Below are 16,941 nucleotides of genomic sequence, written 5' to 3'. Positions count from 1 at the left end.
AACAAACGACAGCGTTTTTTAAAAGGACCCAGATATTGAAGGAATGGCCCAGTAAAGCCCATTAAAGTAGAGCCCAGGTTCGTGACAAATCTGTTAAAATCGTATAATTCAGGGTTCGTAAAACCCTAATATATAACTTCGCTACTCATTTTTTGCTCTTCGTTGCAGCCTCTCTCTCTTTAAGGTTAGTCTCTTACTCACTTTTGCGTAGTTCCTCACTGAAAATTGATCTGTGTTCATGTATGTGATTGTCTTACTTTGTTCATCTTCCTCCGATTTGGTTGTGTAATTTCGATTTATGTATTTATTGAGACTGATTTGCTTCATTTCCTTGGCAGATTTGGAAAAGACCTTTGCTTCTCTTCGTTCGGAAAACCAGCTCAAAGATTCAATATGTCAGGGTAAGTTTCTCTTAAGATGCAGCTATATTGGATTCTTACTCCATTCTTAATATACTGAATCAATGGTTGATACATTATGGTTTAGAGTTTTAGTTTTAGGTCGATAGATGTTATTACTTTGATTGGCTTATTCTATGTGTGCCTCAAGCTCCAAACTTTCTAGTTGGCCATTGATTACATGATTTAAGTTTAGTTCTAGAATTGATAAAGTTTTATACTTTTTTCAATTTTTAGTGATGAGGCTGTTGCTGCTCCTGTGGTTCCTCCTGTTGCTGAGGCAGCAGTGATCCCAGAGGACATGGATGTGAGTACTGCATTGGAGTTGACTGTAAGGAAATCTCGTGCTTATGGTGGTGTTGTTCGTGGTCTCCATGAAAGCGCTAAGCTTATTGAGAAGCGTAATGCTCAGCTCTGTGTCCTGGCTGAAGATTGCAACCAACCTGATTATGTCAAGCTTGTTAAAGCTCTTTGCGCTGACCACAGCATCAAATTGCTTACTGTTCCAAGTGCCAAAACACTCGGCGAATGGGCTGGTGTAAGTTGTCTTCCTTTTTTATCCTTGAAGCTTTCTCTCCTCTAAGGAAGACTTTGATGGTAACTAATAATCTTCAATTTGGTTGCAGCTTTGCAAGATTGATTCTGAGGGCAATGCAAGGAAGGTTGTTGGATGCTCATGTCTCGTGATCAAGGTAACAAATCCTTTTTACATTCTCTTAATCCATGAATCATAGGAACCTCTAGATACTTGCAAAGTCATTGAGAAATGTGCCTGGTGGTTTATTTGTGTGGTTCTGTGTTGATTGTTACAGGATTTCGGTGAGGAGACAACTGCACTAAACATTGTCAAGAAGCATCTTGATTCTAACTAAATCAAGCAAAAAGGTCAAGTTTACAGATGCTTTCTTCTCAAAAGGAAACGCATTTTGTGGCCACTCTTTTTTTCTTTCCAGTCTTTTCTGTTTTTGACATTAAATACTCAGTAGTGGACATGTCTTGAGATTTGTTTGGAACATGAAAGTTTTGATGTTTATGTAGGTTCTTTCAGTTCGCTCATCAAGGTTTTATATTTTGCTTTCTTACCACGTAGTTCTACTTCCATTAAATGAAAATTTCAATTTCGGAAAAAAAAAACAAATTGACTTCTTGGTATACATAACAAAACCAAGCTAAGACAGACCTGTAGCAAGACCTAATTCTCCTAGGAAAAAAATAGTTTAGAAATTGTAACCAATCAGAAAAAAGGGAAAAAGAAAGAAAGAACGGGTTATCTATATAAGAGAGGAACTACAGATTGATCATTCCATTATTTTCTTTCGTTGCCATAGAAATTAAGAACCTCTCTCAACCCTATAAAAATCTGTCACTTGAGCATTCGGGTCTCTCATCTGGTGGGATTGTTTTTGGGTTTTGATTAGGGCTTCTTATTTGATTTCTAGTTGTTCTTTCTTGCGCGATGGGTGAAAGAAAAGGCTTGAACAAATACTATCCACCAAACTTTGATCCGAAGCAGATTCCTCGGATCCGAAAACCTAAGAATCAGCAAAGGAAGATTCGTTCGATGGTTCCATTACGTATTCGATGCAACACCTGTGGGAATTACATGTCGGAAGGTACCAAAATCAATTGCCGTGAAGAAAACGTAATCGGAGAAACCTACTTAGGGATCAAAATCCATAGGTTTTACTTCAAGTGCAGTAAGTGTTGCACCGAGCTGATATTGAAGACTGATCCAAAGAATTCGAGTTATGTAGCCGAATCAGGTGCAACTTGTGTTTATGATCAACACGAGGAGGAGGAGCAAGCCGAGGACGGTGGGGATAGGATGAGTTCTTTAGAGAAGAGAACTTTGGTTTCGAAAAGAGAGGTTGATGTAATGGCTGCACTTGATGAGATGAAATCTATGAAATCTAGACGCGTATCGGTGAGTGTAGACTCTATGCTTGAGGATTTGAGTAAAAGACACAAAGAAGAAGAAGAAGTTGCAAAGGAGGAAGATGCAGCGTTGATAAAGTCTACCAAATTTGGTAAGCAGAGGAGGATTGTCGACGAAGAAACTGATGAGATGGAGAAGACGAAGAAAGTAAGAATGGAGGCAGTAGATGAGAAGAAACCTAAGACTAAGAAACTTGCTTGCATTATAACCTTGAAGAAGAAGAAGACAACAAGTTTGGGACTCGCATCACTATGCCACAACTATGGTGCTGATGAAGAAGAGTGAATCAGGTCTGTTGAATCAAATCAAGATTCATGTTAGAAACTATCTTGTAGAGATTACTATCATGACTATTTTTGCATATTGAAGTATTTTTCTGCAATCTAATAACAAAAGAGTTTATTGTTTTAAGAATTACAACATTTTGGTTACATGATATTTTGGGTAAAAGTAGTTTCCATGTAAAAGCCTGCTTCATTCTTTTCAAGTAATAACAGGGTTGGAACTGAATACACAGAACACCTCTAAAGGTATATCACATTTTAACTTTTGATAATTATCATCATCTTCCTTAATTGGACTTCATCTCAACGTCTGCGTCATCTTTAGTAAGAGTATCTGGAGAATCTCGCGGTAAAAGACCGAGAAGAGGCAGAGGGAGCAATGAGCTAAGATTGCAGAGGATAATAAGTGTTGATAAGTTACCAAAACTGTCTCTTGTAATGCCGAATGCTTGAGTCAGTCCTGCACCCATAAGCCCACCTAGAACACTGCCTCCGTTAGAGATTGACATGAGTGTAGCGAACAGAGTTGCTTCCATTCCTTCTGGACATAATCTCGCTGCTAACACAAGAACCGGCATGAATGAAGCCTGTTACAGTTCGATTTTAAGCTGTCAGTGCATAGATATTGACAAATTCCAATAATGCTCCATTAACTATGGAATCACAAATTCCAATAATGCAGCCTTTGAAAAACTCAATGCTGACAAATATGTAAACCTGAGCAAGGACTGTTAGGATTAGAGAGTCTCCTATAGCAAACCATTCGTCGCTAATCCCCAACTGTCTGTTAAAACCTGACACGAGGATAACCTGCAAAACATAAGAACGGTCCCAAGAGTTATTGGTTGTGTAACAGATAATAGATGGCAAAGTTTTTCTTGTAAAGAGCGGACGGGAACCAACCTGAGTCATCCCAAGACCCGTGCCAAAAATTGTCGTCACGAGAAAGATTTTTCTCAATGGAACAGTCTTCAGGAATCCATTGTACAGTCCTACTCCAAGCAATGAGGCAATTGAGGTCACAAGTTTAACTCGTCCCAGAAACTCCGGGGTAAAACCGAGTTTGTTCGTTCTGAGGTGAAATTTGTACCAAATAAAATTAGTTAGAGACTAGTTAATACATTCCAGAGAATATGAAATAAGCCAATAACCATGAAGGCATGAACCAAGTGGAAGAGGACATACGTGAAGTAAAACATTGCAGAATCTGAGTGTGGTGTGGCTTGCCATAAGAATATAAATAAGGTGGGGAGAAAAACATTCGGTTGCTTAATGGCACCCCATAGCTGAATCATGTTCTGCTTTGAGGTCTGAAGAAAACCAGGACTGAGCAGCGTTATATTCTCTTTCTGCCCTGATGCTGGTCTGACCACACGTTGTTCATTCACGAGAACAGCAACTGCTGAAGTTATCAAGGGTAGTAAAGCTGTCACCCCAAATACAAACCTGAGGTATAACAGCTTTTAGAATGCCACTTAGTTAGTTAGCTATGCCACGGAATACCGAAAAAGAGAAAAGCTACTGTTTGCGCAAATTGTGAACTGTACCTCACACCATATGACTCCACCAGGGAGCCGCTAAAGTAGGAACTCACAATTCCACCAAAAGCTGAGGATCCCCAGCACAAAGACTGCAGCGATCCTGACACGCTTTGTGACTCACCACGAGCCCGTTCCACTACCATTGAGTCTACTACCTATTAAAACGTTAACCACTTAATTAATATTTCAATATATCCAACTCTATCTTGCAACTTAACCAAGCTAAGTTAACCAGAATGGATTTGAAAACTTACAACATCAGAAAAGGCGACAGAGAGGGAACCGAGAAGTATACAAAAAGCAGCACTATATTTACTGTCAACAAAACCAGCCATCAAACTCCAAGAAAATGCACCAAGAAGTCCCGAGAGAACTAGATATGACCTCCTTCGATAACCAAATAGAGGCACTGAATCACTGCAAAACAGACCAACTTCCTTAAACAGTTATCACAGTCAAGAGGTATAGAGGTGATAAAGAACTCATACCTGATAAAACCATAGAGAGGCTTAACAAGCCACGGCAATGAAGAAAGACCCGTTATCACAGCTGTCTAGTCAAGAGGTATATATTTGTCAGCCTATAAAGAGATATTCCCATGAAAGTCCAACAAGGAACTACAAAAAGCATACCTCAGCAGGATCAAGATGCAAGTCATCTTTTAAATAGAAACTAACAGCGAGCCTAGCGAGTCCTAAAACACCTTGAACAAAATACACCATTGCTACAGCAACATTATCTGGTGATAATTCAACACCGTAGAATTTGATTCTGCTGCTACTAAGATTTCTTCCTTTACGAGGGGGAGGCTGTGTTCTAATACTAGAAGTAGTATCTCTGTCTCCTTCTACATCTGTATTCGATGTATCTCCTTCAGCTACACCTATTCATATACACACATTTCTGAGGATTCAGTTAATGGAGCTTCGATACTTGCAAAACCTAATCCCAAATGCCAATTTCTGAGGATTCTGTTGCTTTAAGAACTTACTGATTCGAGAATCTAAAAGCAGGCTTTCCTCAGAATCCCGCCGGCGAGGAAGCTCCGGGATTGAAACTATGGAGGACATATCTCTATCAGGAGGTCTCTTACGAATCTTCCGGCGTGATAGTCGGTGAGATCGAGCGGCGATAGCAAGGCGTCGTCTCTCGTTGTTGATGGATGGCAAAACTGTAAATTGAGAAGGTGAGATTGAGATAGAGAAAAGAGAGCGACTCGCCATTTTAATATTCGTTCTTTTTTTTTTCTTTCTTTTCTTTAAATAAACAACACTCCGTCTCTTGCGCTACGTAGATAAATTAATTTTTCTTCGTCTTTTTTTTCGATTGATAAATTAATTTTTGATTTTTCTCATGAACTATATTAGCAGCTTATTAAATTTTTATTGACAAAATATGTATTGAACCTTATATTTTAAATAATTTTGAGTTTTAATGTCTTTTTATGTGATTTATTGTAAAAAAAAAAAATCAAATTCCAGTAAAAATATGAGATTTGAATTTTTATATATGTAACTAAATAAATCTTTTTAAATTTTCTCAAATCCTTTAAAATTAATAAAGAGGTGTATTAGATCTAAGTGTGTCAAAATGGGTAACACAACTCAACTCAACTCATAATCAAATGAGTTTAGGGTTAAATGAGTTATGGGTTGATCCAACTCATTTTGTTAAATGGGTTAAGTCAACCCATAACTCATTTAATTTAATGGGTTGAGTTGTTAAATGGGTTAACCCATTTAAGTAATAATTTAATTAATTATTATTATAAAATAATAATAAATAATTATCATTATTAATTCATTATCATCAAAACTTAATATATTTACGGATTCCACTTTTTACGGGTTTACGTTTTTGGCGGGAAAATCTCGGGTTTACGTTTTTGGCGGGAAAATCATGGATTTACGTTTTTGGCGGGAAAATCACGGATTTACGTTTTTGGCGGAAAAATTACGGGTTTACTTTTTCTCAATTTCATCGCTTGTATATTTAAGAAATTTGGAAAAATATTAATTTTATTAAATTGGTTTAGATGTGTTGGTTAGACTTAAATTGGCATTGGTTTAGAGATTTTAGTTGGTTTAATTCAATTTTACAAAATTTGATGGGTTAATTGGATAAACCATTGAAACCATTAACCATTACAACCCAACTCATTTTACTCATCAAACCAATTGACTCATCAACTCATTTGACTCATCAACTCATTTGAGTCAAAATTTTCAACTCATTAGGGTTCATGGATTGAGTTGAGTTGAGTTGAGTTGACTCATTAATTTGGACCTTACAATTTGAGTTTTAGCTAGTTTTTATATGAGTTTGATGATTTTAGGAAAATTGATGTGATTTATTATAAAATATTTTAAAATTCTATATAAGACCATGAATTTCGATTTTGTTATTTTTAACTAAAGAACTTTCTCAAATCCTTCAAAATTAATAAGAATCAAATCTACCAATTATTTTCAATAACAATAGATTTTAAGATAGAATTTTAAATCTTTAGTTCAATAATACTAGATTTCATTAAAGTTTTTCAAATCCATAATCGAACAACATAGAATTTATAAATTTTACACAAATCACTTAAAATATTAGATTGAATACATTCTTATAAAAATCAAATCCATAAATTATTTTTAATAACAGTGAATTTAAAGGTAGATTTTTAAATTATTATTTTAATAACACTAGATTTCATTAGAATTTTCAAAATCCATAATTAAATAACATATACTTGTAAAATTTACGAAAGTCACTTTAAATACTAGATTGAATATACCTCTTTTAAATCAAAAACGATGAATGGATGGTAAATATACGGTTCACCCATACCCATTATAAACCGTCTTTTTCACACCTTCCATTCAACAAGAACTAATTGTTGCGTATTTGACCGATCGAAGCAAGAAGGAACGTTCTGTTTATTTTCTTTTTTGTTAAAAAAAAATCAGTATTTAAATCGTGATTTGTAGAAGAAGTATTATCATAATGCCTCTACACAAATCTGTAAGAATTGAGAGAGATAATTTATTTTAAAGAATCCCAAAGAAGCTTCAAAGACTCAAAAAGGAAAGTAACCAAGAAAAAGTCAATGGAGATGGACTCAACTACTACGATCAAACCGGAGACCCTATCCACCGTGAGTTCCTCACCTCCGGAGAAAATCCATCTCCGGCCAATGACTCTTTCCGACGTCGACGATTTCATGGTTTGGGCCACTGACTCAAACGTCACACGCTTTTGCACGTGGGAGCCTTACACTAGCCGAGAAGCCGCGATCGCGTACTTAAACGACGCTCTTTTGCCACACCCTTGGCTTAGAGCTATATGCTTAGATAACGACCGTCCGATTGGCTCGATCTCCGTAACGCCAGTCGATGAGATCAGAGGAGAGATTGGTTATGTCCTCGGAAGCAAGTATTGGGGGAAAGGGATCGCCACTGAAGCGGTGAGGCTTGTGGCGGGGGAGATATTCAAGGAGAAGCCAGAGATGCAGAGGCTTGAGGCACTTGTTGACGTTGACAATGTTGGATCTCAAAAGGTTCTTGAAAAAGTTGGGTTTGTGAAAGAAGGTGTGATGAGGAAATTTATGTATCTTAAAGGAAATGTTAGAGATATGGTCATGTTTAGTTTCTTGCCTTCTGATTCGTTGCACTGATCTGATTTGAATTAACAAATATCAAATATATATATTAAGTTTGTTTGATGTCGAAATTTATATTTTGCTTAGTTTGTAAAAATCACATGTATAATTTGATGTGATGCTCTATCTTTCTTCTTCTTATGTAATTGTTAGTTGTAACCTTATATATTAACTATTTCATACAAAAGTTATTTTTTATAATTTGAGAGTAATGTATTTACTATTTACCATGTTCACTTCACCAAATAAAACAAAGCTTCACTATCTCAGAAAAAATGTAAGTTTATATTGAAAATTAAAAGTACAAAATGAAACATGATATATATATATATATTTTCTTTTTGAATCTAAACATGAAATATTTTATACAATAAAAAGATAGTGTGATAGCTAGTTTTACAGCGATAGATGAATGGAATTCTGATAACATTCGATTAATTAATCTTTAGCTAAATTACTTAATCATACAACATGTTGAGTGACTTGATTCTTGAGTTGATTTTGACAGTATATAACAAACGATTACGATCATTTGCACCACAAATATTAACAGTATTAAAATATTTAATCCATTTAGAATAACTTGAGAAACAGTTAAATCCTTTTTGGGAATCAGACCACACACGATTTGACACGTGGCATTGTGGGCATCCAACTGGAAGCAACACATTAAGTTCCGAAACCAGAACAATACTTTGTTTGGCAACCAAGTAAGTGTCGAAAGTCCAAGGTCAAATATAGACAATTATCCACTCACACGATGACACCTCATCTTATGTCGTATATTTAACACTAAATACACTTATCTATAGCAAATGGTAATATTTAGTGTTTTTTTAGTCAAAAGCAATAAGGGAGAATCTCAAAGTTTTTCAAGATCGCGATGTGTATAAAGACATCGCTTAGACGTAGTGATATGATATCTAAAACAATCACTAATCCTAAATGGAGATGGACTCAGAAGAAACTAATCCAATAATGAGCTCTTCGCCTCCGGGAAGAATATCTCTCCGGCCGATGACTCTTTCCGACGTCGATGACTACATGGTTTGGGCCACAGATCCTAAAGTGGCTCGATTTTGCACTTGGGAGCCTTGCACGAGCCGAGACGAAGCTATCAAATACATAACCGATCGTGTCCTGACACACCCTTGGCTCCGAGCCATCTGCTTAGAAGACGACCGTCCAATCGGCTACATCTTGATCATGGCGGTTGATAACATCAGAAAAGAGATTGGTTATGTCCTAGCGAGAAAGTATTGGGGAAAAGGGTTTGCCACGGAAGCAGTGAGGCTAGTGACCGCGGAGGTATTCGAGGAATTTCCAGAGATTGAAAGGCTTGAGGCACTTGTTGATGTGGACAATGTTGGATCTCAAAGGGTTCTTGAAAAAGTTGGGTTTACTAGAGAAGGTGTGATGAGGAAGTTTATATGTATCAAGGGAAGTGTAAGAGACACTGTTATGTTTAGTTTCTTGTCTACTGATACTTTGAAGTAATTAATCAACAAAAAGATTAATTAGCAATTCTACATATATATGTTGGATTTAGTGTATGATTCATATACGTAATACATGATGTAAACACTCTGTTTTTCATTTGCCAAAAAAATCTATAAATCCTACATTGTAAATTACGAAACAATTAAAGTCAGTGCATGAGACAGAAGTGAGGTTAGAGGGATCATCCGATTACAAATTGATAGGTAGAGAAGAGTTTTAAAAATCAAAGGTTAATAGAAGCGTATAAACGAATAATGTAGAATGTAAATAAAACAATGGGATTCGTCCTGTATCCATAAAAAGGTTCACATACTCATCCAACAAGCAAAAGAAAAAAAAAGCAAAACATCCCATGGTCCTTGGGATGAGAACTTAAGAGCCAGACCAGCTTTGTTAAAATAACACAGGATATTAAAAGTATTTGTAAAATTTGAATTATGAATTTATGTAATTCAACAAATTTACTATAAGTAGTACGTAATTAATTTATTATGATTTCTCCATATTTCTTAAATTAAAGTAAACAATCTTTAGATTCCCCTGAGTTTCTTCTTCTTGTTGGAAAAATGAAGTTTACTCGTGCGTAATTCGTTAAGAGAGAAGCCCATGTGGCCCAAATTTAGGGCCCGTGTAGTGGAGGTTTCGTTATAAAGAATCTAGTGAGAAGTGAAGTGAGCAATTTCTTTTCTTTTTTTTTTGTTATGAAGAAAATAATCTGGAAATAAGAAATTACAAGAAAAAATGGATTTTTTTGGGTAAAAAAAAGAAGAAGAAATCAATCATCACTGTGCTTGTGTGAGGCTAATTTCGTTTCCCACTTTCAAAGGACTAAATATATTACTAATACAATTTATTTTAACTTCTGTGGTAGAACTAAAATATATTTGGCCTATAGATACACATGCATATCAAAAAAAGTTATTTTTAGGTTATGTGAATAAAGACTCCACTCCGTTCAATATGTCTGACCAGTCAGTCCATATAGGATATACGCATATAGTATGAAACAATTTATTAGTATTTGAAATCACTATGTAAGTATGTGATATTTTCTGTTAACCAACAAAAAAATTAGATTCATTTACTAACTAGCTCACTAAACATATGTTTTTAGGAATTAAAAATAATCTTAGCTCCAAAATTCGATAAGACTATATAGATATTTTACCTTTAAATAGGTACAAATTTGGAATGAACCGCAACATTTATCGAATTAGATAAAATATCAGAATGTCCACTCCTGTAAATCATAGCTGATGGACTTTAATTTTAATAGGATTGGAGTAATAGTTAAAGGTATTTAAGTAAATCATTTCGATATACACTTCTTGTTCTGGACCACATATTCCATTCCATTTTTATTTATTTGTTAATGTTAGGTAAAAATAGGGGTTTTCATGAAAAAAAAAATAGAGCTGATCATTGTCTCACTTCACATTGTACAAGAATGTTTTTATTTTATTTTTAATTTGGGTTTAAAATAAATAACCCAAAAAAAAAGGGAATTTAGAAGTGTTGTTGTAATCACGAAAGCTGAAACAAGAGAAAGCATGAGCAAATAGGAAAAAGAGAAAAGCATGAGATTACACAATACACTCTCTGCACTTTCATACTCTTTTTCAATCATTTCATTCTACATTCACATCTTTACACTATTCTCTCTCTTACCTTTAATATTTCAAAACATAATATACAAATTTCATCTGATTAAATTACAGCTTATATACTCAAACTAATGATTGAAAATTATTAAACCTTTTGCACGCAGTGCTACAAAAAATAATGCAAAGGTATTTGAATGTTGATATTTTGACTAATTGCTTACAATTATAACTCTTTATGAGATTGCAGAAAAAATAAAACTAATCATTGAATTTCTGTATTCCAATACATAGAATCAGAGAATGAGTGAGCTTCGAGGTTATCAAGAAGCCCTAACTTTTTCAGTACAAAGATCATCACAAGACGTTATCTTTTTATTCTTTTCACTTTTCCTTTGTAAGAAAACTATCATAATGAATGAAATAATTGCTTTTGCTGTATAGTATTTTTGTTACACTTATTAAACGGCTAAATCTTACTTATACAACAAGCATTACACTATCATTGTCTCGGGAACACACTTCAATTTACAATAATAATATTATCAAAAACTATCCCTAAAAAGACTGATGAAGAACTAAAAAAAACCTTCCATCTGTCAGTTTAATAATCCTGCACAAAAACAAGTTTTATTAAACTGTTGTTACCTTATGAGTAGAATCAAACTGAATTAAATTGTGATTACAAATTAATTATTACCTACACTGTAAAATTTACTTTTAACTCCTACTCCTGACATGATAAATGAAAGAACCGGTTTGATATGCGAAATTCTATTAACCAAGACAAAATTACAATCCTTTATACACCTGTAAACCGGAAATTCAACCGTTAAAATCAATCGAAACCGAACCGGAAACAGACATAGGAAGAGAAGTTGGACCAACCTGTTATTTGTTTCCTTTGTGTTAAAAGGAGCAATGAAATGTCTCCATCATCCACTCCTCAAGGCTTCAACATTCGAACAAAAAAAACTTTAATTGACCTGACAAAAGCCGAAACAAATTATATACCATAAGTGATATTAATATGATGAAGAATCATATACAATTATAACTCTTTATGAGATTTCAGAAAAAAAAGATCACACAACAAATCTTGGTGTCAAGAAATCTTCCATCATTAATATTATTGCTGATGATGATGCAGAGACAATATCTTATCACATTTTCGAATCGAAAACACGAAAACAGATCGCTTTAACGGGTCCATTTTTATCCAAATCAATGTGATGTGCCTTAAATGATATGAGAGGAACGTGTGGATTATACTTTTCTTGGCTGATACATAATAAATGCAGACCTGTCTCATTGGACTTAAGTCTCTATTTTGAGTTTCAGGACCACAACTATTACTACTAGTCTACTCCTACTAATGGACTACATTGGCTTTGATCAATGTCACTGACACTACATTCTATCTGCTATCTCCTAATTTTATGGTTAGAATTATAAATCTTATGAAAAGGAGATGTTACCGTAAAGAAGAAGGCTTTTCAATTTTCTTTTAGAAAAATGTTAGCTCGGTGTATCCGCGGGCGTAAGGTAAGAGTTCTTCAGCTTCGACCCGTGCAGTGGAGTGACTATTGGTTCGCTTTGATCTCTTGTGATTTGACTCAACCTCTGCGCTGAATATGCCATAAACCGGTCTATGATCAGAAAACCGTGACTCCCCTCTTACATAAGATAACTGATGTAGTCCTTCTCCATGCCATAGTATTCGATCACACCTTTAGTAACATAACCAAAAAATACCATTTTTAGATCATTACTTGGTTCTTGTTTATTATTCTGATTGCAAGAAACTTACCAAGCAGGAGTACGACGTTTCTCCTTTGGATGCAAATCACCTCCTGCATATCTATCCGAGTTATTTGAGTATTTGTAAGTTGGTGGGAAGTATATCTTTCCTTCGTTCCATCCTTTAAACACATGTCCTCGTTTCTGCTCTATCCGTAACTGCAGTGAAAACGTTTTCAAATGTTTTGGATTAGACCATTCTATAAAGTAAAAGTAATGTGAAACTCTATAGTCTCTATTGCTTTATTTGTCTACTACGTATACCTGATCGTTCTCTAGTAATGCCCTCCAGTTTTGCATCTCGACAAGTGCTTTTGCGGATCGGTAAGAGAGTGCTATTCGGTAGTTCAGATCCCCGAGCCATATTACCCGACTAAATCAAATGGAAACAAAGACAAATGAGAAATGTAACAAATCATGAATCTTAAGCAAATGATTCGATTCTTGTCATTTCTTGATGTTCGGTCTTACTCATGCTGAAGGATATTCTCAGGGGACTTCTCGTCCGCAGAACTCTGGACTCGAGGAAACCTTGTTTTCTTGAGTATCTCCATGACATCGGAGTTTCTCCTTAGCTCATCACCTTCTTTTTGTCCCGAGGTCAAATGGGTGCACACAAAGCAGAAGCTTGTTTGATGAAGCAACATACTAATTGAGATTGATCCCTACAAGAACCACAGAAGCACATTATAGCAATGCACTAACTAACCAACTAAGTCAAGCGGTAACAAACATAAGATTTTTTACCTTATTTCCGAGATAACCCATTAATCCTCTACCAACACAAGATACTTTCATGTTCTTGACGTGTTCTCGTAACTCGCTTTTCACCCAAATGGTTAAAAAGATACCAACCATCTGTTTACTTGCGACCAAACAGTACTGCGATGAGTTCCACGGGGTTCTGTAACCGTTTTCGTTTGCTGCAGAACCAAGAAATGACCCCGGTGAATTCAAAAATGTGCTTGGAGAATCCCCTGGGCCGTTATCATCATCCGAGGAGCCCCACCTGGAAACATCACTAGGCCGAGAATAGTTACTCGGCCTAGAGTAATAATCACTCGGTCTAGAGTAATCACTAGGCCTTCTTGAGTAATCACTAGGCCTGTGACCACACCTGAAGCTCGGGTCAAAATCACTTGGTCTATGACTGAAGAATACGCGATCACACACGCTGAAACGACGGTCAAGCCGTGGTTGTGAGATCGAAGGGTCATTCTCCTCCATACTCCATACGCTCGGCGTCTGGAAAGATCTTCTGTTGAAGAAAGTCTCGTTCTTTTGCCTTGAAGATCCTGAGAAGTCAGCATCAATCTCTGCAATGGGGACAGGAATAGGCGATGGAGTATGGCATGCACTGCTTGCTCCGGGAAGGTTATTGAGCGTTTTCCTGATGAGTGAATGCCATTTCTTAGCAGGACCATTGTCTTCAGCTCCAAGAACATTACCAGCATTAAGAGGAACAATCTCTTGGAACCTAAAAGAACACACAAGATAAGTAAGAACAAAAAGAGACATTCTTGAAAAGAAGATGTAAAATGGAAACACACCCGAGAACGTATATATCTGCAGGAGCTGAAGAATGAAGCCATTCGTCGAGGTTTAAATCTTCAGGAGGAGAGCGTCCAGCAACGTTCCATGTAGCTACGAAGATGCTGTTCTCAAGAATCACCAACATGAGATTCTACTAAAATAAGTCACATATGTGTGTGTGTGTGTGTGTGTGATTGTGTTCATATATATGTTACCTGTGGTTTTGGACATCAATGATTCTGGGATTTTCATAGTTCATTTTCCTTTGTCTAGCTTGCTGCTCCCAGTTCTTATTGAGTTTTTCTGTGAAACTCAGAAATCATGAGACCAAAGAAGAAAACTCTCTCATAGAGAATTTGATCATATTGGTAAATGATTATATACCAGTTTTGCTCTTCTTGATTGTGCAGGGCTCTCTCTCTGAGAAGCTGTTTCTGTGCTCAACTTCAACTCCTTATTGAATAAAAGATCAGAATTTGAAATCAGTACATAACAAGCCAATTGCTAATTCTTTAATTTCCACAGAGAAGAGTGGTTAAAGCAAAAGAAACAGTAACTGTCAATTGACCCCAAAAGAAAAGAAAGAAAGTGAAACTGAGATGTTTTGTTTTCTCAGAAAAGACAAAATATTACAAATTAAAGCTCTGCAGAACAGAACAAAGAAACAAAATTTTGACAAGAAGTAGACTTTTGGTTACCTTGAGGAAGAGAAACATCTGCTTGAAACTTTTCAGTTTTGCTTTTGATGTTGAACCATTTCCTCACCATCTTCTTGGACCATGACAACTTCATTGAAGCATAAAAAAAAAGAAGGTAAATGAAACTGTTCATCTGTAAAATTCATGAAAGATGGCAAAGAATTGAAGAAACATAAAAACAAACCTTGCTTTTCTTGGTTTTATCGTCTCTCATTCTTGCTCTTATTTGATTCACTGTTTGTTCTTGAGACTCAATCCATCCAAAAAAAAGAAGACAATAGAGATCAAATCAACTAATTTGGGGTTTTTAGTTGAATCACTGTTTAAAAAGAATTGACAAGATTTGGCTTCTTTCTTGTCCTTTGATTGAATCAGACAGAAGCTAAAGTAAAGACAAGTTGGATTAGGATTAAAGTGTTTTGTGTCTCTCTACTAATGCTCTCAGGGACAGGAATTAGGAAATGGGTATAGTGTTTTGAGACAAATGAGAAGTGAAGATTGGTTTTCAGAATAAGAAGGAAAAAAGTTGTTGGAAGAGACAAGAGTTCTTGAAGGAGGAGGCAAAGAAGACAATGAGAAAGATTTTGGAGAGAGAGGAAACAAACAAAAGTGTGATTTGAAGAGAGAGTGGTGGTTTAAGCTTTTCTACTTAGGTCCTGAATCTTCTTCTTCTTCTATGAAAGAGAAAGAGAAAGAGAAAGAGAAAGAGAGAGAGTGAGTGAGCGAGCCTCGTTCTCAGTGAAACGGCAAAGTAAAAGCAGAGGATTTTGAACAGAATAAAGCGCAGAGAGAGAGAGAGAGAATGAGAATGAGCTTATTATAAGGAACCTTCAATTCTTAGATTAATCAGTAATCACTTTTTTTTTTTTTGGCTGAGTCTAAAATATTAATTAGTCAAAAAAAGTTTTTTGATTTGATTAGAAGAAATTAAGGGAGGCTTATTCAATTGTTTTTGTTGTCTTTCCTATTGGTAATGGTTTGAATAATTAAATATTGTCCTTAACGATTTTGTGCTTCTTGGTCATAAACTCATAAAATATCCCTATTTTAAAATTTTGATTAGTAGTATTTCATTTTCATATGAATCGTCTTAAAAATATGCTACTTGTTCATGTTTTAGTGATTTCTTTATTTTCATCACTCACAACATTGATAATTTTTTTTTACGTTTTTGATAAATGATTATTTTGAAAATATGTATATTTCGTATTTGTATTTCTTGTCGTATATCCTTGTATACATGCTTAGGGCAATGTTTTATATAGGCCTACATCTCTTATAATATAAATCATTGGAAATCCACAGAAATTTCCATATGTACTTCCATTTTCTTATAAAACATCTTGTCTAGGTTAATAATACACTATTATATTTTAATTTTTAAATAATGATTCTGAACAAAATATAAAAGCAATAGTAATTATGTTTGATGTGATTATAAAACTAATACTAAATAACTAATAAATTTATTTTGAATTAACTCCTTCATAATCAACTTAAGAATATGAGTGATGCTAGGGAATCGAGAGGTCTGTGTCTGTGTCTTTGTATCATTAATAGGTCGAAGAAAACCTATAAGGTAACAAGATCATGACGGATATTAAATCATTAGACCAAACACACACGCAAATTAACAATCATTTTGAAAGTTTTCAGTTTGTAAATGCTAAACGATGTGATCAACGTCTATAACCAAATGAGCATTACATAGCCTTCCATTCAACAACAACTATAGAAAAGAGGATTAATTCCACACAACTATACACAAGCATAAAGCAATTAACTAATTATATAATACTCACATATATATATATATATATATATATATATACATGTGTGTGTGAACTGTGAAATGAATTGTAAAACATGATGAATCTTGTTTGCTTTTGACTGCCTCGTAAATGTTGAAATTTTAAGGATATTAAAGGGAGTCTTCCAAATCATTTTGGATTAGGAAGGAGCAAAAAGTTAATCATTATATAGTATTATAGAATCAACTAA

At 35.1% G+C, this 16,941-nt stretch overlaps 6 protein-coding genes across 12 annotated transcripts; 4 read left to right on the top strand and 2 right to left on the bottom strand.

Moving 5' to 3' along the window:
- Positions 1-66: 66 nt before the first annotated feature.
- AT2G32060 (Ribosomal protein L7Ae/L30e/S12e/Gadd45 family protein) lies at positions 67-1,736 on the top strand. Of its 3 annotated transcripts, none has more exons than NM_001336369.1 (5): positions 67-77; positions 169-401; positions 636-936; positions 1,025-1,090; positions 1,211-1,453. In NM_001336369.1, the coding sequence occupies exons 2-5, from the start codon at positions 394-396 to the stop codon at positions 1,268-1,270; spliced, it is 435 nt and encodes a 144-aa protein (NP_001318332.1). In that variant the 5' UTR covers positions 67-77; positions 169-393; the 3' UTR covers positions 1,271-1,453. The 3 variants fall into 3 exon arrangements, with proteins under 3 accessions (NP_001318332.1, NP_850180.1, NP_180766.1); NM_179849.4 differs by lacking the exon at positions 67-77 and having other exon boundaries at positions 128-184; positions 339-401; positions 1,211-1,736; NM_128766.5 differs by lacking the exon at positions 67-77 and having other exon boundaries at positions 182-240; positions 339-401; positions 1,211-1,482.
- On the top strand, positions 1,604-2,640 carry AT2G32050 (cell cycle control-like protein (DUF572)). Its single transcript, NM_128765.2, has one exon. It carries the CDS (start codon positions 1,855-1,857, stop codon positions 2,617-2,619), a length of 765 nt encoding a protein of 254 aa, NP_180765.1. The 5' UTR covers positions 1,604-1,854; the 3' UTR covers positions 2,620-2,640.
- Positions 2,417-5,404, bottom strand: AT2G32040 (Major facilitator superfamily protein). 2 transcript variants are annotated; one of them, NM_128764.4, is made up of 9 exons: positions 5,151-5,404; positions 4,792-5,042; positions 4,648-4,712; positions 4,414-4,576; positions 4,166-4,314; positions 3,804-4,064; positions 3,522-3,690; positions 3,336-3,428; positions 2,417-3,205 (listed from the first exon to the last, which is right to left on the bottom strand). In NM_128764.4, the coding sequence occupies exons 1-9, from the start codon at positions 5,380-5,382 to the stop codon at positions 2,906-2,908; spliced, it is 1,683 nt and encodes a 560-aa protein (NP_565734.1). In that variant the 5' UTR covers positions 5,383-5,404; the 3' UTR covers positions 2,417-2,905. The 2 variants fall into 2 exon arrangements, with proteins under 2 accessions (NP_565734.1, NP_001323845.1); NM_001336368.1 differs by having other exon boundaries at positions 2,662-3,205; positions 4,792-5,062; positions 5,151-5,392.
- Positions 5,405-6,946: 1,542 nt separating this feature from the next.
- Positions 6,947-8,030, top strand: AT2G32030 (Acyl-CoA N-acyltransferases (NAT) superfamily protein). Its single transcript, NM_128763.4, has one exon. It carries the CDS (start codon positions 7,257-7,259, stop codon positions 7,821-7,823), a length of 567 nt encoding a protein of 188 aa, NP_180763.1. The 5' UTR covers positions 6,947-7,256; the 3' UTR covers positions 7,824-8,030.
- A 538-nt stretch (positions 8,031-8,568) lies between these two features.
- AT2G32020 (Acyl-CoA N-acyltransferases (NAT) superfamily protein) lies at positions 8,569-9,518 on the top strand. Its single transcript, NM_128762.2, has one exon. The coding sequence runs from the start codon at positions 8,754-8,756 to the stop codon at positions 9,303-9,305; it is 552 nt and encodes a 183-aa protein (NP_180762.1). The 5' UTR covers positions 8,569-8,753; the 3' UTR covers positions 9,306-9,518.
- Positions 9,519-11,242: 1,724 nt separating this feature from the next.
- Positions 11,243-15,747, bottom strand: CVL1 (CVP2 like 1). 4 transcript variants are annotated; one of them, NM_128761.4, is made up of 13 exons: positions 15,125-15,747; positions 14,941-15,028; positions 14,627-14,695; positions 14,458-14,545; positions 14,260-14,364; positions 13,457-14,186; positions 13,181-13,374; positions 12,974-13,082; positions 12,720-12,868; positions 12,388-12,639; positions 11,798-11,895; positions 11,610-11,719; positions 11,267-11,522 (listed from the first exon to the last, which is right to left on the bottom strand). In NM_128761.4, the coding sequence occupies exons 1-10, from the start codon at positions 15,152-15,154 to the stop codon at positions 12,417-12,419; spliced, it is 1,785 nt and encodes a 594-aa protein (NP_180761.2). In that variant the 5' UTR covers positions 15,155-15,747; the 3' UTR covers positions 11,267-11,522; positions 11,610-11,719; positions 11,798-11,895; positions 12,388-12,416. The 4 variants fall into 4 exon arrangements, with proteins under 4 accessions (NP_001324865.1, NP_180761.2, NP_001324864.1 ...); NM_001202725.1 differs by having other exon boundaries at positions 11,377-11,522; positions 11,798-11,861; positions 15,125-15,706; NM_001336366.1 differs by having other exon boundaries at positions 11,243-11,522; positions 11,610-11,895; positions 15,125-15,722.
- Between the last annotated feature and the right edge of the window lie 1,194 nt (positions 15,748-16,941).

Source organism: Arabidopsis thaliana, chromosome 2 (assembly GCF_000001735.4).
Source record: "Arabidopsis thaliana chromosome 2, partial sequence".
NCBI lineage: Eukaryota > Viridiplantae > Streptophyta > Magnoliopsida > Brassicales > Brassicaceae > Arabidopsis > Arabidopsis thaliana.
This window is presented reverse-complemented; position numbering and strand designations above follow the sequence as displayed.